The 26,418-nt window shown below is 36.1% G+C and overlaps 1 protein-coding gene across 1 annotated transcript in view; it reads right to left on the minus strand.

Annotated features, from left to right (window-relative positions):
* Positions 1-26,418, minus strand: part of LOC122803802 (vomeronasal type-2 receptor 26-like) — a gene marked incomplete at its 5' end in the record, with an annotated part of 837,235 nt that overhangs the window by 606,673 nt on the left and 204,144 nt on the right. The window contains one exon of the mRNA XM_044073487.1: positions 13,032-13,048. Coding sequence (XP_043929422.1) covers positions 13,032-13,048 — 17 coding nt within the window. The remainder of the gene's footprint in view (positions 1-13,031; positions 13,049-26,418) is intronic.

The raw sequence follows: 26,418 nt of genomic DNA on the forward strand, positions 1-26,418 counted from the left end.
ATTCTGGGCAAGTATTAACCAACTACTACACCCAGGTCAATCCATTACACCTAACCCACAAGGCACAGACCAGGAGAACCCAAAGCACACTGCCAATGCCTTTAATACCTTTTTCACTGAGGCCATTCAAACACTTGCCAGTCACCTGTCACCTAATAATTTCACTTTACCTATCTCTAACACAACTCCACCCCCTCCATTTCTCTTCCAACCTGTCCCTACAACATATATTCTTTCCCTTATCCAAAAACTTAAACCTTGCTCTCCTTCAGCAGATCAATTACCAGCTGAATATCTACAGAAATCAGCCAAATCCATTGCCTATCCCATTTCCATTCTGATTAACAGAACCATTAGTGAAGGACACATCCCAAGCATCTGGAAAGTCTCCCATATTATCCCCCTTCATAAAGGTGGAAACTCTACTGAATTCTCCAAATACCGTGCCATAGCCCTACTTTTACCTTTGGCAAAACTAATGGAAAAATGCATCCATAAGCAACTGCTAGACCACCTAATCCAAAATAACTTACTTTCCAGCTGTCAACATGGTTTCAGACCTTCCCACAGCACTACTACTGCCCTCCTTTCCTTTACTGACTGTATTAACAAAAAACAAAATGCCAATATGCTTTCCTCAGCACTATTTATCGATCTGTCCAAGACATTTGATATGGTTAATCACCAAATACTTATAAATATCCTCAAATCCCTCTCACTAGATACACTCACTATTAAATGGTTCCAATCCTATTTAGATAACAGACAACAGGTGGTACTTTGGCACAACACTCTAGCTACCCACCTGCCCATTAACATTGGCGTCCCTCAAGGGTCCATATTAGGTCCTGTTCTTTTCTCCATATTTATCAATGACCTTCATCTAGCAATCTCCCAAGCTACATTCATTCAATACACATTTTATACACATTGACTTTACATAGTTGGTGTAACAATCGGCAAGGTGTTTTGGCCGGCCTGTTTTATCTTTATCTTGTGTTACATTCATTCAATATGCTGACGATTCTACACTTATATGCACAGCCACATCCACTTCTAAACTTCACTCCCTTACCCAAGAAGTATTTAATACAGTAGAACAATGGTTTACACAACATTGCCTTCTGTTGAACCCCAAAAAACTAAACTCCTCTTTTTCAATCCTACTCGTAAGACCATCCCAATAGATTTCTCAGTTACATCCACTAATGGTACTTCCATATCACCTGACCCAACTACCAAACTACTTGGTATTACCATAGACAACAATCTTAACTTTGACACCCATATCAACAATACTATAAAAACCATTAACAAAAAACTAGGCTCTCTCTACAGAGTCAAACCCTTCCTTTCACCAACAGTCAGAATAACTATTGCTTATACCCATCTAATCTCTACACTCCTCTATGCCTCACCCATATTTACTAATTTATCTAAAAATAACCTCACCAAACTGGAAATCTCCTACAATAACATTGCCAGGTTTGCTACTGGCAACCCATTCAGAATCTACCACTGCTATAATCTTAAGCAGCTTGGATGGCTAGAAATTCAGAATCTGCTTAAATTCCACCAACTAACCATTGCCCATAAGACTCTTTACCAACCTTCCAGCACTCCTATACTAACTACCCTCATCATTCCCTATAAGAATCTGAAATCCTTGCGCTCATCACACAAACTTCTTGTAAACACCTTTAAATCTAATAACAGGGCTGGAGACTCTCTTTTCAGTAATACTGTTGGAAAATCCTGGAACCTTCTCCCCAGTGAACTTTCCTCAGTTTCCTCCACGTCTCTTTTCAAAAACAGACTGAAACTTTTCCTAAGAACACACTGGCTATGCCCCTGTACTAAACCTGACTAATCATTTTTCTACTCATAACAGGCACTGCCTACCCACTACTTCCCTACAACTAGTTCTACTTTCCTTGCCACATTACCTTTTTCCTATTCCTTACCCTTCTTTTCATCCCCTAAGCTTACTCATAGTGTGACAACTCTTTATTTATATAATTACACAATATGCCTCTTTTATTTTAACTTTCTGTATTCTACCTGTAGTTTGCACTGTACCTGCCTACTGCACTGCAAAGTATTTCTGCCCTCTCTGTAATTTTTGCATTATACCTGCCTTTGGCACTGTGAAGTATTTCTGTCCTCTTTGATTTTTTCTGGGTTAACTTCTAATGTTCTTTGTAAATATAAATGTATTATTTCCTCTTATCACAGACCTTATCTCCCAGACTATAGTATATTATTAGACCTGTATTTTTAGTATTGTACCTGAATTTTGAAATGGGAGGTATTTAGACCTCTATGATAATTTCTGTATTAAGCTGTAACATAATTGTATGTAAAAATGTTTTTTGTTATTTTTTGCAAGGAGCTTATCTTTACTGAAAATGGACATGTATCCAGTTAGACTAGCCTGGTCAACAAATGTAAAATAAATAAATAAATAAATCTACTATAATAGCAAATGGATACCCAGAAAAAAATTGCTCTATGGAATGCTGGAAGATTTCACTGGCAGAATTTATCCCAAATGGCATTCTCAAAAATCTGTACCTGCCAAAAAGAGTACTAAAAGTAGATAGCAATGAAGATTTTCGGTTGAGTGAAATTTGTCAAAATGGACTCTTTGCATCTAAGACAGAAAAAATAGTGGCATTTGGCATGAGAGCAGCGACTTCTTTGACTGCACACATTGGATAATGAGGTCTTTTTAGTGCTTTGTTCAAATCTCGTGGATCAATACATATTCTGATCTCATCTGAGCTTTTTTTATAAGCTACAACCATGGAAGATACCCATTCAGTAGATTCGTCTACTGGACACATAGCATTGCACTCTGAACGTGTGTCAACTTTGAGCTGTAGGGGTCTTCCATTTATCTGAACAGTACAGAATACTTCATTCTTTGTCCATAAATTTGCTGCACTGACTGTTTCATTATGCACTGACATAAAACGTAGGGTTGCAGCTTTGTAACTGATCAACTTGTCTCTAGGAATGTTTTCTTTTAATAAAAGAATGTGCCTCTTTTGATTTACAAAATCTTTGAAAATAATTCCACTTTTTACATATGTGGCATTGCTGACCAAAAGCTAAGCACTTTTCTTTTCTAGACTCATGATTTCCACCACAATTACAACAGTTGATTATAAGGTTAGGTGAACATGTGCCCTCACTCTTATGCTTGTTTGCTGACTCAACCTTGTGCTTCACTGAGACTGTGTATTCTCTGGAATTTGCTAGAAATGTACGGGGTTTACCAATAACTGTTGCAGGTCTTACAGTTGCCATGTGCTTGGGTCTGTTTCTTTTAACCATGTGCTGCATACTATCAACATTAGCTTTAGAAGTAACTGGAAGCATGCATTTCTCATTTGTAAGCATATTTGTGTGCTTTTCTGTAAACTCATATATTTGACAAATCTCAATGGCCCTATTCAAAGTTAAATCACTGTCATGAAGTAAAATCTTTCTTACAGCATCATCTTTAATACCACACACAAGTCTGTCTTTTATCAACTCATCCCTTAAATCACCAAATCTGCACATTTTAGCTTTGTTTCTCAAGTCAGTTATATATGCTGCAAACGTTTCACCAGGCTTTTGATCCCTTGTGAAAAATAAGTGCCTTTCTATTATAATATTTGTTTGGGGGTTACACATTGCTCTAAATTTTAATTTTAAGCACTCGGGGTCTTCCCTTGACTCAGCCGGTACCACTATATGATGGGGGTCTACTTTATAAAAGCGAATGATCAAAAGATCGAACACTGTTATATCGATCCCTTAAAGTCGAAAACTAAAGAGCAAACAACCAGAACAGCGATTTCTTTCCCAGGGAAAGAAATCGCTGGGCTGGCTGTCCAGGTTGTGCCATTTCCTCCACTGTAGTGTGATCTTGAAGTTGGTATATTTACATAGGGAGGTGTGGGGGGCGAAGCCCCTCACTTAGAATTGTGTTTAGTGTGTTTTATTATTATTATTTTTTTTTTGGGAACAACAATTTCTTTCCCTGGGAAAGAAATCGCTGTTCTGGTTGTTCGCTCATTTTAGGGGTTGATATAACAGCGTTAGATCTTTTGATCATTCACTGTTATAATATAAACCCTATGATGGTTCCCCCTCTCCTGCAAATACAGCAGGTGCACACAGAAATGAATGGTCTCTTTCTATGGCTTCTGAACCAGCTAAATTAAGCAGAATAAATGCCTTAGTATGTACATCTTTATCAGAAAATGCAGCCTGTATGAAAATATCGTACTCTTGCTCAAGCACTCTCCATTTCTCTGCAATATTACTAGCAAAGACAAGAGGACCTGGTTTTCAAAATCTATCTGCCATGCCAAACAAAGTATGGACAAACACACTAAAAATATGGCCCTTGTAATTGTATACAAACAATTACACACAGCCAGTACTTAGAAATCTGTCTGCTATGCCAACACAGTATGCCCAAACACACTGAACATATGGCTCTTGTAATTGTATATGAACATGCACACACATTCAAATATTCAAATGCAAAATAAACTATTTGAAATACTGTACTTTGTGAAATATGCTTTGAAATGACTGTATTTTGTGAAATAATTGTACTGTAATACTAAACAAACATACGCACACTTCATACAATTTGGATATCTCAAATAGCTTTAATTAATGTGAAAAAGTAGTACATAGTGAAAAATGCAGTCATTTTTCTTATTTCATATATTTTATGCGATTTGGACTTTATTTCAAACATTTTCCATAGTTATTTGAATATTTTCATCAATATGTCACAGTTTTGGACATTTCGTTTAACTAGAAATTTGTTTAGAGCATTCTGAGTACTTTGTTTTATATTTTGTGAATAAGAAATCATTTTAAGTAAGCTTTGATACCTGAAATTCATTTCTGACCTGTTTTTATAGGTTCATAGGTGTTTACTAGCTAATGACCAAAAGGGCCTTTTTAAGCATAGCCATGCATCCCAAATCTCTGACAAGTTCTGATACCCTTGGTAAGTGTAAGCATGGGCCTGGGAGATTAACCATTTACAGGTTACCTGTTTGCATTAGAGACATAGGTGACAAAACAGGGATGAATTTCCAGTTTCCTATCCAATTGTCCAAGTTGCACTTGAATTGGATTAGAGAGGAACTCTGCTTCACATGGATGAGGAGCCTGTTCCATAGATGGGGTAATCTCTGGGATACATACCTATCTCTCCAGAAGGTCCTATTTATATTGCAGGCAAGTTGAAGTCTTTAGAATGGGTAATTCTGCTACTGTTTGTTTTTTGGATATGCAACAGGTCCATCATAGTGGGGTCTGACAATGCCCTGTATGCCAGGCATAGATCTCCCCTCAAAAGCCTGTATGAGTTATACATGCAGTAGATATGATCCATTCCTGTGTATTCCTCCAATATTAACTGAGTGCCTCTCTGTCCTGAATCTAGATCCCATTCTGACACCATGTCGCTCGTCTTGTTTCACAAGTAAAAATGAACAGGTGGGATAGTTCATTTATATGCTTTATTATGTAGAAACACATCAGGATGGATAGCAGCAACATAAAATATAAACAAACTGATTAACTGACAGACTACACAGACATGCATGCTTACATCTCAACAGCTTACTACAAAATAGCAGTCAGGCTCTCATGTGCTCAGTATTTATACACTTATGCAAGCCCCCACAAAGCTTCTTTAAGGTATACATAAACATTGATCTACACTAACAAATTATGATGTGTTCTAAACATGGATACCAAGATTCACCTCTCAGGCTTCACTACTGAGGTGAATTTCTTGGCATCCATGTCTCAAACACATGGTTTTGATCTCAGACCCAGTCATAACCCTCTATATTGTGGGTTGCTAGTCATCCTCCTCTGCATCAATTAAAGTCAGTACTATGGAAGAATTTATTAGGGTTAAGTGACCTTATGCATTTTTGATTTTAATTTTTGGAAATGGATGACATTTTTACACAGGATAGGTTATAAGATAGAAGACATTAATAAGGTTTTGGGAGAAGTGATAAGTGGGTACAAGCAAAAGAATATATATATTTTATGGACTGTAATATCATGATATTAAAAATTAAAATGAGGCAGTTCATTTTGTTACTAAATCTACAGATAGCCACTCCAGTGGCATGGAGGGCTAAAGCCCTGAACACGGCCTAACTGATCAAGGTTTGATTAGCTTTTCAGTTGACTGACAGATTGGCAGGGAGGAATGGGTGCCATTATCCTGGGGGGGTGGTGGACAGTCCTGTGGATATCTCTTTCAATGATCACTGATGGAGACTGGAGATGTTGCTGTTGGGAGGGATGGTTCAAAGGGGGAAAGGGTGGAGACTTGGCTGTACTGTCATGGAGGTGAACAATATTATGCACATCTCCCCTGCATATTTGGCCCTCTGACAAAAGCATGGGGCTGTAAGGGGGGTGGGGACTAGGGTAGGTCATAAAGAGTAAAAAAAACTCCAGTTAGAAGATGGTCAGCACAGACTGCTCTGGACACTCTTAAGATCCTCACTTGGCTGGCTTAAATTTGGACATTGAATAGGAGGTGATTGGAGTGGTAGTAGATGGAGCGAAGGACATCAGACACTCTGATGGTTGTCAGAGTGAAAGAAAGGGAGATAAATTTCTGAAACTGTCTTTGCTGTTTGTGGTATTGTTAAGAAGTGTTGGTCAGTGTTATTTTTGGATGAAAGACTCAGGGAAATATTGCCATCCGGTTCTATAATTTCTTATGGGGCAGTTATAAGACCAGCAAATAGATAAGTTTATAGTAAATTTGATATGCTTTACCAGCTGTTCAGTCTAACATCTCTTAATTGTTTATTACAACCAGGAACCTGTTCATGTGGACACTGTAAAATCTGCTTATTTGTTATAACACAGAATTTTTTTAAAAATTACCTCTGGTAATTTTGTGGTTAAAGGCCATTTTACATGACTGTCAAAGATGGGGGTTTATGTGATTGTATGTTCCTATATTTTATTTTGAAAAATCTAAAGGTTAGCATTATGGAACAAAATGCACATAACTATAACAGTTCTGTGGCTAATCATCTGTGAGAGTTTTGTGGTGGGAATGTTATAAATTTAATTTATCTGTAATAAGACAAATAACATAAAATGTGACACATACTATGAATTAAAGGAAGAAACTGTTAAAAAAATAAAAAAGTGAACATATCTGATAGTTTAAGACTATAACACTCTATGTGTTAAATTTAGAGGTACCACCGGGAGCTTTATTATGATTATTTAATTATTTAATTGATGATCAATGATTTGAGAAGAGTTTGGATATGGAATCTTATCTCTTAGAATAATTGTTAAACTTGAGGTGCTTAGACAATAAAGCCTTTTTACATATCCATTTGGTTGTTTCTTTCAACATTGTACTTTGTTGGATGTTTAGCTGACAGGAATTTCATGCTTCACTTGCATGAGTGCTGGTAGATGTAAATGTTTCCAGGTTGACATATGCTTTTCATAATATACAGCAATGCAATACATTTGTTTACAGCAGATCTGGACAATAAATCACAGGAGGAGTACTGCTAGTCATGAAAAAGAAGAAGCATTTGTGGGGTACTGCAATTAATAAAAATGTAATGTCAGGCATTTCTATTTGTCTGGTCATGCAGGTTCTACTAGGGATGGTCACATTAAACTATATATGGCAGTGATATATGTACCATCTTCCTCCTTGCTTAAGTTGCTTGATGAGAAAATTATCAATACATATCAGGAATACTCTGTATATGGCTATATCCTCCATGGAGACTTGAATTTAAATTGGGCTGAAAGAAAGTGGTGAAACATCATTTGGAAGTATATATATATATAAACCATCATAACCTAAAACAGATGGATAGGGAGTCAACAAGGTCAAACACACAAGTCTGTCTAATCTAATACTTACAGATATTTTTTTATAGGTCTCTGTCATCCATTGGTATTCTCTTCTTCTAGTTTTTTGTCTGTCCTGCTCCAAACTTCTCTGTAACCTTCTCTGTTACAAAGATTCATGATCTTTCAACTGCAGGCTGTGTAATAAGCCTTTTGTGATGCAAATCTATACCTTTAAGTGTGACATGGTCAAGTGGATTTTTAATGGAGGAGTCTGTCCATGCACCCTCCCATTTCTCTACACTGGAGATTCAACTACAAGCTACGTGCCTTCCACTCATGCACTATCGCTCTCTTACATGCTACCTTCAGTTGGTTCCTGAGCTGCTAATCAAACTTGGATCATCTGAGCATAGTCAGATTTCTATCCTTCTATGCCAATGGAGCTGAATTCCTCTGCATACAGAGATCTAAGAGGGTCATGGTGTTACTCAGTTCCCTTAGTGACTCTTTTGATCATTTAAACACCAGAAAGCTCTCCAATCTATACCAATGAAAAAATCCTTCCCTGAAAGGTTGACAGCAGCATTTCCTGTGGATCTGAAAACAGTAAATTGGGAGGAAGTTCTGCAAGTTAAAAACATGGACATGTAAAGGTTCCCATATGTTTCCCAGCTTGTTCCAGTTAATGTTAACAAGACATATTGGAAATCAATATCCGTAGATGACGTCCAGTATTAAGGGACAGTATAGAATGAGACAGGAATTAAACGGACTAGATGGAAAAAAATCTCATAATTCTGAGCACTACCAACATGTTTCTAATTTGCAGAAGGATAATCGAGACAGTCATGACTGTAACCAAATATAACCATCTCAGGTAGTATCAACTAGTCCTCATGGGGTCTGAATGGAGAGATGATAAGTCAGTAAGTAAAAGAGAGTCTTATTGCTGAAATTGAATTTATCCTCAAGTCTTGGTAAGTACCTTCGTGAGTTGGATCCTGTTTTTCACAAAAATCTCACCAAGACAGCGCTGATATATAGACTGTATTTATATACATGGACAGAAATAGGCTAAAAATTAAAAAAGAAGGCTGGGCGCACAAGACCTAGGATAAAAATGTGCCCAGTTCTGGTAAGGTGACAATGTAGAATCCTCAAAATATGGAAACATTCCTACAATGGAGTTGGGCAAGGCCCAGGGGGAGGATGGCCTCCCTCTTGTAGAAGGAAGAAGTAGTCCACAAAATTCACAAAAACAGATAGGCCAAAGAAGAGCCATAAGGACAATAAAGTGGATTATTAAGGATAAGAAATAAATTATGTATTGTTACTATTATGCAAAAAGCCCAGAATTTCTAGACACAAGATACACAAAATCATTAAGAGGGAAATTAGAGGAAAGAAAAATACACTCCACAGGAAAAACTGTCAGAAGTTTCAAATGAAAAGTTGTATTCATTAATAAAACAGATTTGTGAAAAACAGTATATAGATCAATAAACTTTGATCTGTTTGGAAAAAGAAGCATCTGAGGAAGTGTGAAAATATAGACAACAAAACCTAAAGATATTTGAAAAGTATAAAAAAGAAATATGGGCATGGGAAAGAAAGAGTGATTTGATATGTTGCAATATTTATGCAAAGAAGAAAGCCAAATTAATCAATTTAAAGAAGGCAGCCCCAAAGACATTCAAAGAAAATACAGGCAAAGGCATCCAGATATGGAACATTTCACAATAAAAAAATAATATTGCAAAGATGGAATGTAGAAAAGAAGATTAGTAAAGTAGAAGTAAAAAAATAGAATTTTGAGTTACGGAGTGACTGTGAAGTGGAAGATTTGCTGTAGAAGGTCTATCACAAGTTACACCACATCATGATGGAGTAAGTCCCCAAAGTAAGGAGAAGCAGGAAGATCAAGAGACATCTGAAGAAGAAATATGGTCATGGGAAAGAAAAAGAGATTTGATAATGTATAATATTTATGCAAAGGAGAAAGCAAAACTAACCAATACAAAAGAGCAGCACCAAAGATATTTGAAGAGAAATACAGGAAAAGGAACCTGGACATGGAAAACTTTACAATACAAAAATAAGAAGACAAAGGGGAAATGTAGAAAAGGACATTAGTAATGGAGAAGGTAAAGAAATAAAAATTCAGAAAGCACTACAACAGGATAGACCAATGGATATCTAAATTAAGGGGAAACGAATGGAACTGGAAGCAATTGGTCAGGCGCCATATGAAGACATTTTGGAGCCTTCCACAGGAAACCAGTATAAACAGTCACATGAAGCTAGACAGCAAGAAAAGGATCAAGAAACTGTGGAAACACTGATGCAGTCAATGTTGAGGAGTGATAGGCCAGTGAGTTCCCATATGACAGAGTAACAGATGGCACTGGATGAAATTGAAGAGAATGTGCCACAGGAAGATGGTATAGAACTTTCTATAGAATGCCTGCAGGAAATGGACAAGGGATGTGCCCTAAGTTTGGAAGAAAATGAGCTAAGAGAAGAATTGCTTGATTTAACAGACATAGATAGATAGATATATTAAGAGCAATGAAAGACATGGACTGCAGAAGTTCAATAAAACTCAAAAAGTCAGAAGTTCAATAAAACAAATGAACACAGTAATTAGGACTGTCTATAGAGATTCATGCAATATAACAGAAGTAAACAGGATATATTACTGTGCAGCTAAATTAATAACTGATAAAGTTCTACCACAAGATCACAGGGTAGTGAGGGAAAGGAAGGGGAGAAATTGAATAACATCATGGAAATATCAAATAGAGAAAACTATAAAGCAATTAAGACAAGAAGTGTCACTGTTAGAAGACTATAGAAGAGGGAATCGATCAACAAAAATACTAAGAAAGATAGACATGATAAAAGCAATGCACAGTATTAGAACAGATCAGGATCTGTCATGCACTATTGCAAATAAACTAAAAATTTCAGCACAGGCGGAAAAGCTTAGAAGATACAAAGATAAATATAAAGGGAAAGTACAAAATAAGAAATTTATTGATGACCCAAAAAGGTTTTATAGAGAACTAGGAAACGAGGTAAAAGGAATTAAAAGACTGACAAAAAAGAAGAAATAGATAACGTTTGAAGAAGTATCTATGAAGATCCTGTGGAACAAAAGAAAGATGTGAAATGGATAGAAGAAGTAAAAGAAAGAATAAGAAGTTTAAAGGTACAGGATATGAAATGGGATGAAGTAACAGCTTGAGAGACTGAAACAAAGTTAAGAAAAGCCTCTAATTGGAAAACCTCAGGCCCAGATGCAGTACCTCACTTTTGATTAAAAGTATTAACATCTTTGCAAGAAGATTTAGCCATAAGTAAGAACTATTTATATGGTCACCCCAAACAGACACCAACCTGGCTAACAACAGGAAAAACAATGCTCCTACTTAAGAGTGAACCTGCAAGCTACCCTCAAAATGATAGACCAATAACGTGCCCTCTGACAACATATAAACTATACAGGAATTGATGCTAAGAGAGTTTATAGTCATTTAGAAGAAATCTCAATTATGGCAGTAGAACAAAAAGGCAATAAAAAAGTAACATGGAACAAAGAATCATTTGTTGTTAAAGTCATAATGGAGAACTGTAAAAAGGGGAAGAATCTAAGTATGGCATGGCTCGACTACAAAAAAAGCATTTGATAGTATCTCACATTCACGGATAAAAGAGTGCTTAAAAATGCATAAGATACACCCTACACTGATCGACTACATTACAGTGACCATAAAACAGTGGCAGACTACTTTGCAATTAAGCCATGATAAAGGGGAAATTATTATCCCAGGGATAAAAATTCAAAGGGGGATATTCCAGGGTGACTCTTTGTCACCATTGCTATTCTGCTTGTCCTTAACCCATTAAGCTGTTTACTTAACAGCTTAGGCCATAGATATAATTTGGCACATAGAAAACAACAAAGTATAAAGACTTTTTACCTTCTCTTTGTTGATGACTTAAAACTGTATAGCTCATCAGACCCTTGGATCCCGGGAACTACCACCCCATCAGTCTGACGAGCCTGATCTGCAAGGCCATGGAATGTATTATAATGGAACTTATAAACAAAGACATTGGCAACCTTAAAACACTGGACCCCACCCAGTTTGGGTTCGTGAAGGGCCGATCTTGTCTCCTGAACCTTATTGACTTCTTCTAATCAGTCTCCAGAGCCGTGGATGAGGGTAAGGCAGTCTATACAGCCTATCTGGACCTCACCAAGGCCTTTGACACCATCCACCACTCTGTAATCATAGATAAACTTACTAAGCTGGGCATTAATCCCTACGTCACTCAATGGGTTGCCAACTGGCTTACTGACAGTACCCACACTGTAGAAGTAGCTGACTCCAAATTCAGCTCCAGACAAGTGACAAGTGGAGTACCTCAGTGTTCAGTCCTGGGACCTCTCTTGTTTGGCATCTACTTCTCTGAAGTACAGGCCAACACTAAGGGACTCTGGCTAACAAAGTTCACAGATGACTGCAAACTGGGAGCCATTATTAAATCCCCAAATGATGTGGATACTCTACAAAAGGGCCTTACAGAAACAGATGCTTGGTGCCAGAGCCATGGGCTGAACTCAATGCCAAGAAATGTATAGTTATCCCCTTTGGGAAAAAAACATGTACCCATGAATTATCACATAGGTGGCGGTACACTAAACACTGAAAGTGTGATAAGAGACTTAGGGACACAGGTGGACAGTGGTCCCACCTTCAATAACCACATCGCCACAACAGCCAGGAAATCCTTCTATGTGGCACACCTCATCACTAAGGGCTTTTCATCCAGAAAAAAAGAGGTCATTATTCCACTGTACTCATCCCTCATTAGACCCATTATAGAATATAATGCCCCATTTGGTATGTACCTCTCAAGACATCTGCAACAACTGGAAAGGCCACAGAAATACCTCACTAAAAGAATTACAGGCCTAAAGCAGATGCCCTATGCTGACCGCCTTAAAAAACTCCAGCTATACTCTATCGCATATCGTCTACTCCGAGGTGATCTCTGCTTTACATACAAGGCCATGTCAAACCCAGAGCTGTTCAACATGCTACACTTAAGGAAATCCCAATCCCTCAGAGCCATACACTCCAGGGATCTAAATCTTGTCATCACAATAAACAAAACATGCTGAAGGGATAGGTTCCTGACCCAGAGACTCCCCAGACTCTGGAATAGACTGCCCATAAATGTCAAGCAGAGCGCCTCTTTGGCCCTCTTCAAAAGGAACCTTGATGATTGGATGGGAGAAAGGAAATTCACCCCGGGGATCACGTCAGTCACCCTGCTAGACAGGGCTCCAGGGAAGTAGATAGTGTGGGAAGAAATAGCCAGGGAATTGTTATGGCTAGGCTTGTATAGGCCCTAGGGTCGATAGCCTAGTACAGGCCTATGAACATATGAACCTATGAGGAACTGAAAGCACAACTGCAGGTTGTCAAAACTTTTTCAGATGATATAGGAATGTCATTTGGTCTTGATAAATTTGCAAAAGCAACCATTAAAGCAGGAAAACTATAGCACCAGGAAAACATTAGTTAGGGACAAGAATGTGGTATAAAAGAACTTGAGCAAGAGGGGGCGTATAAATATTTGCAAATTGATGAAGGATCAGCAATAAGACATGAACAAATGTTAATGAAACTTAGTAAGGAATACTTTAGAAGACTTAAATTAATCTTGAAATCAGCGTTGACATTTAGGAACAAAATCCAAGCTATTAACCAGTTTGCTCTTCCTGTCCTAACTTACAGTTTTGGAGTGATTAACTGGCTCCAAAATGTGTTGGATAGATTAGATAGGAAAACAAGAATGATGTTTCACCCTCACCAAATGATTTATAAAAATCAGTGTATACCAAGATTATATATTCCCCATTCCGAAGGAGGAATGGGCCTCCTTGAAAATGATTACATAGATCTGCAATTGTGGGACTCCACACATATCTGCTGACCTCACAAGACCCAAACATAGTGAAAGTTTTGAAACATGAGGAGAATAAATCTAAGATGACTTCTCTGCTTAATCTAGCAGAAGCATATCGGTGTCAAGAAGGAATGTAAATCAGACCAGAAGTAGATAGAAATCAGGCAGCAACTGAATGTGCCAAAAAAACAAAATAAAGAATATAAGGTGAAGGACCAGCTCAGTAGGCAAGAAATGTGGAAAATGCATAAATATAGTTGCAAGTATAGAAAATGTCTGGAAGAACCTCATGATGATCAGGAACGAATGCAGGAATGGTTAAGGAGAAGCAAATTCAAACCAAGAGATGAAAGGTTAATATTGATTTCCCAAGACAGTGGACTGCATACACACTGGTTTGCAAAGTTCACTGAACATGTGGGAGAAACAGACAAATGTACATTTTGTAAAACCAAATTGGAAACAGTCGCACACCTTGTTGCTGGTTGTGATATATTAATGGCAGAATTACTGTATACTGACAGGGATAATAATGTGGCAAGACTGTTGCACTGGGGATTGTGCAAACATTATGGTACTGAAGTGGCTAAAAAACAGTGGAAACATGAGCCAAAAAGCATCATAGAAAATGATGAAGTTTATATCACATGGGATCCACCCATTACTAACAGTTCAAAAGATAGATACTAGAAAACCGGATATAGTGGTCCATAAAAAGAAGACAAAAGTAGCATTGATCATTGAAATCACCACACCCAGTGACTACAGTGTGCTGTGTACAGAAAGACACAAAGTCATAAAATATCAGGATTTGCAGGCAGAAATGAGAGGAATGTGGAAGAAAGATACCCAGACAGTTCCAATAGTAGTAGGAACAACAGGTCTTATAAAATAGAATCTACAATCATATTTAGATATGTTACCAATCCATGTAACCCCACACAAATTGCAGAAGGAGTTATTATTGGGCAAAAGAGCACTTCTGGCTGACATCAAAGGCTGAAAAATACTAATTTTATGAACTTTAATTGCACTTTGACTTAGGAGTGGGGTCCATTCCCGTCATGGTATTAGAAACCCAAAAGACTTGGAGAAATTAAAAAAGAGGCAGCAACCATAAGGTTTTCTGTAATATTGCTAAGTGGAAAACTGGGGAATATAGTTGTAAACAAGATTGGACTAGGATAATCAATCAGTTTGTGATTAATTTACCAAATTATTTAAATGTCTGCAGACATTAAAATCATTATCTCTTGTTGTATATCCCCTCACACTTTCACATACACTCAAATGAATGCAATAGTTGAAAGCAAAATGTGAATCTGTTTTAGAATATTAGCTGGATTTTGTTAATACACACCTTGAAAACATATATATTAATTACAACCCCCACTCAGACAGCTCTATCCTGTCTTTTCTAAAGCTAGCATGGTATATGTATAATTTCTCCTTGTCCACAGGAGTGGTCTCTTCTCATGTCAAACATGTTATTATATATCCACTGCCTAAAGCTGTTGTCAGCAAAATCAGGGCAAAATTCAGCCGCCTTCTGTACAAAATTGAATACCTATATCAGACATGAAATTCTTAGCTAAACTATTGAAAAATATATTATACAGGCAATGGTAAGAGGACAGAGACAGGGATTATCAAAAAATATTTCCAAAAGAAAATGGTTTCAGAAAGGGGGTTAATGAATTTATAGAAATGCATCAAATTGACGATGGTATCTACTTTAATTTATTAAATAAATATTTAATAAATAATCTAATAAATGTGCAATAATCAAAAACACAGCCTCTAAAACTGTAGCAATACTATGTAATAACTTAATGTTATGTATGTTGCATGTGCTTTATGTAATGTGTATGTGTGTAATTGTCATCTCAGTATTGAGCCTGATGCACACAATTTCGTTTGGGTTATCCTTGTGAAGTCTAAATGACAATAAAGTTCACTTTGACTTTGACTTTGATTTTATTTTAAGATGGGAGAATTTTGTGTTGATGGATTATGTTTTCCTTTTTAATAAAGGGTTTTTGAATCAGTCAATCATGTTAAGTTTTTATCCAAACTTGAATGGAATGTATGGGCATGGAGGAAAGTCTAAAAAAATGGTCCAAAAATTACCAAAAAGACAGGACCTTAACTGTTCTTTTGTGGAAAAGATTAGCTTATTGGCTTTCATCTTTATGGAAAAGGCCTTCAACAGTCCATATTATGTCCATTGTACATTTTTGCAATGATTTCATTCTGGCTCTTCACAATGTGATCATATGACATTGTCTTGTTCAAGTGCACCAAATCTAGCCTTGAGGTAGAAGGGGACCATTAAAAAATCTAATACATTTTTGTACTGGCTCAGCTCTCAGGGGGCTCATTCCCTTGAAAATAAAATGTGCTTTCCAACTTTGGTAGTGTCGCTGATTTCACTAATGACCACCGATTAAAAATTTACTGTACTCTATCTACCCTAGGCTTTGAAGAACATTTGGCAACTGTTAAGGAATTGCAGATAATGTATTCCAGACAAATTATCAGTCTAAATAGAAGACTCTCAAGTTCTTCAAACATTCACTTCCTGTTCAGTCAAGTCAATTACCTCTTGAGGAAATTGCAGTTCATGATGTCAATAGATTTAGAAAGGAAACAGCAAATCTAGAGGGACAGAAAAAATAGCAAAATACTGTATGTATATCTGTTTGAATGCAGTTTCATTCTCAAATGGACATAACAGTTTTATAGAAAAATATCTGTATGATCTGCACTGCTTTATGTACATATTGTACAATTCTGCTGCATGCTTTAGTGAAAAGAAGTTTGCATTTTGTACAACATTTTTTAAATAAACTCACTTGCTTTAGCTCATTACAGTTTCCCCATAGACATAAGATCCAACCTGTTAAAATCAGCATCAGAACTTAAGCCAGTGAAGAAGTTTCAAGACAACTTGTATTTGTTGTGAAACATTTGAGTGGGGACCCAGGCAGGGAGCATCTCACACTTCTCCTCAACCCATACAGCAATGCAGAACATGACTTAATGATTGACAAGCCCCATCTCATATGTAGGGTCTCAAGGCAGTTCTGAAGATAAGTTTATCAGGGTTACTGTTTGGATGTAGGTTGCATCATCTATTTCATGGAGCAACCTTATACCAGTACTCCATGGTCTACATTTTAACATGCTTGTACTTTGCTCCTAGAAACTTGAAAAATGTGATTAATTGCCTCCAGCATGAAGAATGTTGAATGCAGATTACACCATTGTTCTGGACACAGTCTCCCAATTTTCTTGCGAATTGCATAAATTGACAGATGTCCTACATTTTCATTTGTAGCTGTCAGTGCTATGGTATTTCTTCAGATAAGTTAGGTGTTTTCCAAAATCAGACAGTATAAGGGTACAAAGAGAAACACTGCAGACATAAAGCTCATAGTCTTAAGTCACAGGAATATATTTACTTTAGATCTTATGAAGTAAATTATATTTATCTATAATATATTCTTGTTCAGATGACCTTAAAGCCCTTAGTAGTAAATTAAAAAAATAACACATTGCATAACTTCAGCAGTTTTAGCATATAATAACAATGATAATTTATGCTGTAACTAAACTATACCATGTTATGCTATGCTACACTATACTACAGCAACAGCGAATGACTGGGTGTAGTATATTGAAAATTTACCCACTAGGTGTGGTTTATCCATGAGGGTGAAGCCCGAGTGATTAAACAAAGGCCGTGGGTAAATCATCAATATATCACACCCAGGAGTTGGTTATTGCTATTATACAATGACATTATTTAAGAAATTACTTACTTTTCTTTAATGCCTTTGTATAACAGTGCGGGGGTGTTTCTCCATGTTGCTTCAGCATCCTTCCGCTTTCTTGATGTACTGTGTATGCGTATGGGCCTTACATTCCCACATTCATGCAGTACATCAGTACTTTGGAAAGCAAGCAATGGAGAAAGGAAGATCTCCATTACTTTTTTTTTTTTTGAAAAAAAAAAAAAGCAAAGTTTGAAATCCAGGCAGTTTAGAGTTACGAGGGAGACAGGGCAGATATACAAGGCAAATCAAGTTTGTTTGTTTAGTTTTGCATAACATGCCTTATTTTCCTTTTATTTTCTTTGCCCTCCATATGTACCTCTCAACTTCTTAGCTCAAGAAAACTGGAAAGTCTTAGCATATATAAAAAGAATAAAGTCCGGGTGACTGAACTTTTTTCTGTTGGTTTATGCTCGATTTACAACGGGCATGCTGGTTGGACTGACCAATCAGCATGCACGTTTTTGAATGTTAATGAGCTATCATTCTATAATATGCTATACTATACAATAATATACTGTACTTCACTATCCATTGATGGAGAAAATAATAAATAAATAAAAATAAATAAATAAATATTTTGACCATCATCTTAAACTGTTTTTTTTTTCTCTTTGCAGCTTTTCCACTATGTAAAAAATACTCATTTTAGGAACAAAAATGGTGAGGAAGTATTTTTTGATGTGTATGGTAATCCTCCTGCTCTGTTCAGCATTGTAAACTGGCAAGTAACAAAAGAAAGCACTTTTTGGTACCCAGAGGTTGGCCGTTTTGAATCTGTTGCAGTTGGCAACCAAACTCTGACAGTGGATGTACCTGCTATATTATGGAATGAAGGTCATGGAAGGTTAGATCCCAAAGATGATATATTTAACTGTTCTAGTCTTCCTTTTTAAATATCTCATATGTTTAACATAATATAGATGTGTTTGATGTTTCACAAATGCATATCGATGCAAGAAGAGAGGGAATGTCTGAGAAATACACAAGGAAGCACTTTACCAGCAGTATGGCTACTAATGTTAACAGAAAAAAATCTTACCCAGGATAGCAGTTCACAAAGGCAGCCCAGATAATTTAAGTCTTTCATCTGAGAATTTTTTACTTTCTAAGAAACTTGTCATATCTACTACCTTTGCAAAATCAGTCATGCCCTGTAAATTTTATAACATTGTATCATTTTTATGCTAAAACATAATTTGCAGGGCTGCATATGAATTGTGCATAGTTAACCTTTATCTCCCTACCCCCAGGATGCAGTGCCTGTAAATTTCATCATGTTTTATATTTTTTGGCAATGAACCCTGCTCCCAGGGCTTAAGTGTTCTTCTTCTTTTTCCCAGTTAGGGGTCACCACAGCTGATCAACTGTCCACTTTTGATTGGCAGTGAAATTTTACAGTGTTAAGTTGCCAGCCTGGCACCCAACCTTCCACAGAAGGCACACACATGCACACACTTACACCTAGGGCCAATTTAGAGTGCCCAATCCACCTACAGCATGTATTTGGGATGTAGGAGGAAACCAGAGGAAACCCACATGACCACAGGGAGGACATGTAGACTCTGCACAGAAGGCACCCCAGCTGAGGATCGAACCAAAAAACCTCTTATCGTAAGACAGCAACACTAACTGCTGCACCACCGCGGCCGCCCAGGTCTTAAGTGTACTATATGTAAATAAATAATGTAAGCTGCCTATTGTGGAGTCAGTGCCCTTATAGACTCTCCAAACCCAGCTGAGTGGATGGTTGTCCCCAAGACCAACAACTAAAAAGAAAAGGAAAAGTCTGTTTGAAGTAATACACTGCTTTATTCCTGCAAATATTTTGCAGGTGGGCAGCTAATTGGGATAGAATGTACATGTTCTCAAAATCAAGTAATAGAAACACAAAGCAGTCCTTCAAAGCAGGAAAGTAAGCAAAGAAAAGTACCCTGCTATCAATACTTTAAATGTCTGCAAGAAAGTGTCTCCAAAATTAAGTTAATGAGTAAGGGATCTCGCAGAGAATCTTAACTGTAAGACCACCAGACTGTATACCAGTAATACTGCCAGCAATACTGTAAGGTATGCAAAATGCCCTTAAGTATCTGAGGCAGGTAAAGATGGAAATGAATAGATATCTGGTGGTAGAGGGTTGGGCACACTATGCTGTAATCATTTAGTATAGAGATTTTATGCTGTCCTTCCTCTAACAACAGGTGCCCCTCCACAGCAGTCTGACAGTTCACGCATTTCCCTTAATCATGCACACAGCACTGTAGTGATAAATCATGAGAAGTGGACTTTATAGATCAAACAAGTGCTTATATCTGTAGAACCACAAGTGTCAGTAAAGACTATAAATGTCAAACTGCTTAAACAAACTAAGTTTTCAGTGGTTATACTTATGGTTATACTTATTAGATTCTACTTTAGTAACTTGGTTTTATATGGCCTGTAAACAACTTACAATTCCTCAATAACCACCCAAGCTACACACATATAGTTCATAGGTTCATAGGATATCACTAGGCTAACAGCTTAAGAGCCCTTTCAAGCCTAGCCGATATAACCTGATTTTACCCAATATATAACCACTATGGGGAAAAGGGGTGGCATGGGTTTGTGCCTGTAGCTTGAGTATTTAACAGATTGTCCTGTCAGTAAGGGAAATAGGACCTTCCCTAGGTTTGAATTTGTGATTCCCCATCCATTGATCAGCAGCATTGTTTTAATTTCTTCATCCTGCTTAGAGCTTTCATGAGTCTAAGTAGTTTTGCATTTGCTACTTGACTGGTAAAATATTTAGAGAAATCTGCAAATAATGACAGGATATACAAGTAGTATAAAAAAAGTTTAAAATCTCTCAACTGTGCTGAACAGTGGTCACGTATGAATACAGTGCTGCTTTCCATAATGTAAGCTTTAATATGAAAACTTTTCAGTAGCTTGTGTGCAACTTGCTTTTGGAAGTTATTAGCACAAATTTAAACAGGCAATATCTGACAGCTAGAGGTGTTACTAGAATGATCCAGGAAAAACACATGTAAGTATCATTGGGAGTTAAAGTTATTTATGCACTTGCTGCTTCCTTCTTCAGTGACATTAACAGAAATGATATACTTGAAATTTTTAAATTTAATGGCCTCAAACAAACCATTACACTAAAAGTTATTAGTACAGGCCACGTTGATATTTCTGCTTACTTAACTGTGGAGACAGGAGAGGTGTAATTTAAAAAAAAACGTATCTTAAACCTTGGACTTTCTAAGCATTCAGTACTTTTTGAGGGTCACTCTAAGCCTATGTGTATCAGAAAATGGTATATGAGAGTAGTACACTCTCCTGTCTACCAAATGGACACATGTATATGCATCCAACATCAATAACATGAAACACTTTAGTTTTTCTATTATTTTTTCTGTGTTAAGAATGTGTACAGACATTGGCTATCTTTTTTGGGAGGAGGCTATGTATGAAAGGAAATAAAAATTATGTGACTTTTAAAGAAACATTGTTATGACTCATTAGGTTAGGAGTCAGTGTGTGCATCTGAAAGCAGCAATTTATCATGGACATCATATTTATGTGATTTGTTCACAGTCAAATGTCACCTACCTTTCAGAAAGGACACATTCCGTTAGGGCAGTAAATGTGCAAAAACAGTTAATGGCAGTGCTTGCTGTATTTTAGAAACACCCAAAGACACAACTCATATTTTGGAAGTGCGGGTGTTACTGTACTAATTTCACAGTAACAACTGCTGTGCAATGTTATATGGTTGATTACATTTATCCTCATATGGTTATCATGGGCATTGGAATTTGATATCTCTGTGTTTGTGTAATTGTTTTCTTTAATGAAGAATCTCCATCAGTAATGCCATTTTATGTAACTAAACTAGGAAGAAGTAACAATGTATAACTGACTATGCATATTTATGCTAATTAACTGTCTCTGATTTTAAGGTCTTTTGTTTCCAATTGTCACATCTGGAGATCGAGAGGTATGCTTAAAATAAATAAATCAATCAATAACAAAAAAAAAAAAAGTTTAATAATGTAGATATATATGTAAGAGAGGGTTGTGTGAGGCTCAGATTCTATAGCTCCTTATTATATATTATCAGTTTGGAATGCATATACTTGTATTTCTTTCTTTTCATCTATTCAAAATAGTAAACACAGTACAACAAGAATAGGTAATATATATTTACAATAATACAATTGTTATGTCGAGGTTAATACAAGAAGAGATAAAACAACTTGACAATAATATTTACACTATATACATCGATTCTTTCAGTATTTAGGAAGAAAAAAAGGTGTTATAAATCAGTATGTGTTGTTGTGGGTCGAAATTTAAATTAGGGAAGTGATCGTAGTTAAGTCTGGTTATTTGTGGTAAGTTAAGCAAGGATAATATTAAAGACTTGTTCCCATAATTTCCTGATCATATTGTTTTTATTCTCCTTATCAATTAATATTTTTTGGGCTAATAGGTGTTTAGTCGCCATTATTCTAAAACTCTCCCAAGAGATGTTAATTGTGTTAAGCTAATTGGTTGCTATATAGAGTTTCATTAAAAGGAAAATGTTGACCATTGTAACTGCTTGTGCTTTAGGAATGTTGTTTGGTAAGATATGTAACAGAGTAAATTCCCAGGTGAGGGTAGAAGTCTGATAGCCCATTTTTTTGTAGTTGAAGTTTAAGGGAGTTCCAGAGTTTAAATACACACTTACAGCTCCAGAATAGATGTAGTATATCAGCTGTTTGGTCTTTGCAGTGCGGACAGAAGCATAGACTTGTATTTCTAATATTCACCAATTTATTTCACTGATAAACAGCTCTGCAGGCCTCAAAGACTGTCAGTAGCAATATAAAATCTACATGTGATAGGAAATGCAGTCAAATCACCAATGACTTTAAAGTGACAAGAAAAACTAAATATGTGTAGTTTATACATTAGGGAATCAGCAAGACAAGGCTGTCTTAAGCCAAATCATGTGTATTGCTGGAAAATTTTAGGCCAAGTAGTGACCTGAAAAAGTAAGAATCAGATATATTTTTCTGTTATAAGAGTTTTCTTCAAAGTAAGATCATGCCATATGCAGCTAAGTGATACATGCCATCCTGTCACACACAAGGGCAAACTGACTTCTTTCATCTTATGATTTTTGTATAGCCTGAATGGTCTATATGTTATAACTGGCATTTGTAGAAATCACATGAACTACACCTTGTCTTGCTAAGTTGCCCCGTAGAGGGTAGCCACCCAGTAAGTGCATATATATGCAAGCTGAGAACCCCGAGGAACTAGTCAATGAGGAATGCACTGAACAACAAAGTTACTGGAAAATCTGAAGAATGTCTTACACCAATGGTATAAGAAAGAGCAGAGAACACTTCTTTCTTTTCAAGTATGGTATTCTTTCCTGCTACTGTGCTGTTATCATGGTTTCAGACAGATAAAATACTGAGGAACAGCTGGTCTGATGATAATTTTATTTCAAATGTTTCACTAGGAAAGAAATTTTAAATGATTGCAATTCACATTCAGTGTACATTATACAACTTTGAGTATGTGTGTACATATCTTATAATTAATATAACTTTTAATTTAGATTCCTCACTCATTATGTACTGAAAGTTGTTCCATCGGCTACAGGAAAGCACCTCAAGCAGGCCAGCCAATCTGCTGTTTCAGCTGCATCATGTGTTTTCAAGGAGAAATTTCCAACAAAACTGGTGAGAAAAACATTACATAAAACATTGTATACTAACAAAGATACAGCTTGGTGGTGTTCTGAAGGAATCTTTCACTTTCCCTGCTATTTTGCAGTGTCTTTAGCATTTCAGAAATGTAATAAGGAAAATAAAATGTGATTCCACTGGATGTGAAATTCCCTTCAATAGAATTCAATGAATGTGGCCTTGGAAGGCCATAATTAAAAAATAAATTGCAAAATATGTCAGTCCAACAGAAAATTAATGCCAAGAATTCTGAGCTGGACTGTTGTAAAAGGACACAGAGACAGAATACTCAGGTTTACAAACTTTGTAGAACTGCAGGTAGTAATTAATCCTCAGACTGCTGACTGCCAGATACATTGATTATTAATAGATATCTGTGGTTTCATATGTGGTGTTTTACTGGGTGATTGGGAGAGGGCATGGATTTTCCAGAAGACCTATCTTGTAAAATGGTTGTGGATATTTGTTTTCATTAATATTTATGAGACTAAAGTGTTTATGGGATGCATGTATGCCATACTTAGTGTTACTGAGACAGCCTTTTAGTGCATATCTGTTTTAGGTTATATTTACAGGGGACTGTGTTTTAAGTACTTATGGGAAGCCTGTATGCTACATTCATTGTGGCACTGAAACAGCTTCATAATGAATATCTAATTTAGTTTATATTTGTAAGTGAATGTGCTTTAAGTATTTATGGGATTCCTGTGTATCACATTCAGTGAGACTGAGACAGCCTCATATGTCAATGGGATTTAATGCTACACTAATCTTCATGGCACCATAACTTGCTACTATGAGTGACACCATGAAATATGCTCAGGATAATTCTCTTCTCCAACAATGACAATTTCTAGTATTTAGAAATAGTAAAATATTTAGATAACTTTCTAGCGATATCATTTATATTTTTCTTTATTATTAATGACTAACAGCAGATCCATTTTTTTATTTTCAAAAACATAATTTGTTCGTAACGCATTAGTCCTGAACATTGTGATAAATAAATCTATGATTGAGTTAATTTATCATTTTCTACTTAATTTATAGATATATGATAACACAAAAACTAGAATTATTTGAAATATGTGTAAACTGCATTTAATCTCAGTGTCATTCAATAATAATTATGATAATGATAACAATGATAATAAAATAAACATCTAATCCTGTAATTTTTTTCTGCTTGACTGATTCTATTCAAATTCATTGACAAAATAATATAGGCAGGTTTGTTAGACAAAAATAAATAAATAAATAAATAAATACATACATAAATAAATACATACATACATAAATAAACAAACAATAAATCAATAAATAAATAACTCAGTTATGGTACAAATATCTTACAACGTTTTACAGCAAGAATTCTGGATAAAGCCAAAAACAATGCGGGGCAGATTTTAAATTTTGCTATTATAAACTTGAAAGATGCTGCAATCACATTTTTACATTAGCATGCATTTTCTGAAAGATGCAACATATGAAATTCTAATGCCTTTCATTATTTAGTGACTTCAGTGTTCAGTGATTTGACAGAAAGGCACACCCCCCATTATTCACCCAATAAAATACTTGTAAAACAACTACCAATACATTGTGCACTACCTGGTGGTTTATGATTGTTTTTATTGTGCACAATTCTCAAACTTTATTGAATACATTTTATGATACAGGGTTTGTGGTTTTTCCACTTTTCTTGATCTATGATGGGATAGATTTCATGGGGATGTGTTTTAGAACAGTTTATATTCACTCTTAATACTATATATGTTATTCAGTGGTTCCAAGGATGTCATCATTGACAAAAGTGCTAAACAGTGATTTTACGTTTGTGCCATAAAGGTTCGTAAGTGACCTTTGGGCTACATGGTCATTTTATATTATTCATTGCTAGGAAAAAGAAAACAACTGACATTTTTTTGTTGACCAAGACAGATTTATAGTTAGGTCAACAAAAGTCATTTATTTATTTATTTATTGATTTATGTTTATTAATCACATACATGTCTTGATCCATATGGACCCTTTTTGGCAACAAACTGAATATACTGCAAGATACAGCCAATAGATTTATTTATTTAACATTTTTTTTTAATAAATCCAGCTAAAGCAAGAATGTAATTTATGAACAAGAAATATCATCTGGAGCAATCAAAACACATAAGCCTACACCCTAAATCAATTCCTTATTTAGTGAAAAGCAAAACAGCTACAGTTTAACAACTATCAACTAATATGCTATAAATTATTCAAAATACTAAATAAAAGGGAATACAACATTTGCCTTAATAAAACATATTCACAGTAAAGATATTAAAATAGATAAACCAGACAAAAAATAAAATATATCATTAACAAAAACAGAAAAAAGTGAAAAGGATATAAAGAAGTATTGGAATCAATGTGTTTCAGCTCATGTTTTCACTAATAAAATAAAGTCATTTCTAGTTAAGGGCAATTTTTTGGGGAGAATTTGGATGATGCGTAATAAATAGAATATGAATTTATATATAACATTTAACAAAACTGAGCCTTTATAAAAACTGGGACTTCTTCTTTCAGCTTTTCCTGGTTAGGTGTCACCACAGCAGATCATATGTCTGCTCATGATTGGCAATGGAGTTTTACAGTGTCGAGTTGCCAGCCCAGCACTCAAGCTTCCACAGAAGGCACACACATGCACACACTCACACCTAGGGCCAATTTAGAGTGTCCAATCCACCTACTGCATGTCTTTGAGAGGAAACCGGAGCACCCGGAGGAAACTCGCGTGACCACATGGAGGACATGCAGACTCCGCACAGAAGGCACCCTAGCTGAGAATTGAACCGGAGAACCTCTTGCTGTGAGGTGGCAATGCTAACCGTTGCACCATCGTGGCCGCCCTTTATAAAAACTGGGACAATTAGATATTTTCCAGCTGCTTGAAATAACAGTTCTAGCTGTAGTAAGAATAGGACATAATAACAATC

The sequence above is a fragment of the Protopterus annectens genome, chromosome 6.part0 (genome assembly GCF_019279795.1).
Source record: "Protopterus annectens isolate FY-2018-M chromosome 6.part0, PAN1.0, whole genome shotgun sequence".
In the NCBI taxonomy this organism is placed as follows: Eukaryota; Metazoa; Chordata; order Ceratodontiformes; family Protopteridae; genus Protopterus; species Protopterus annectens.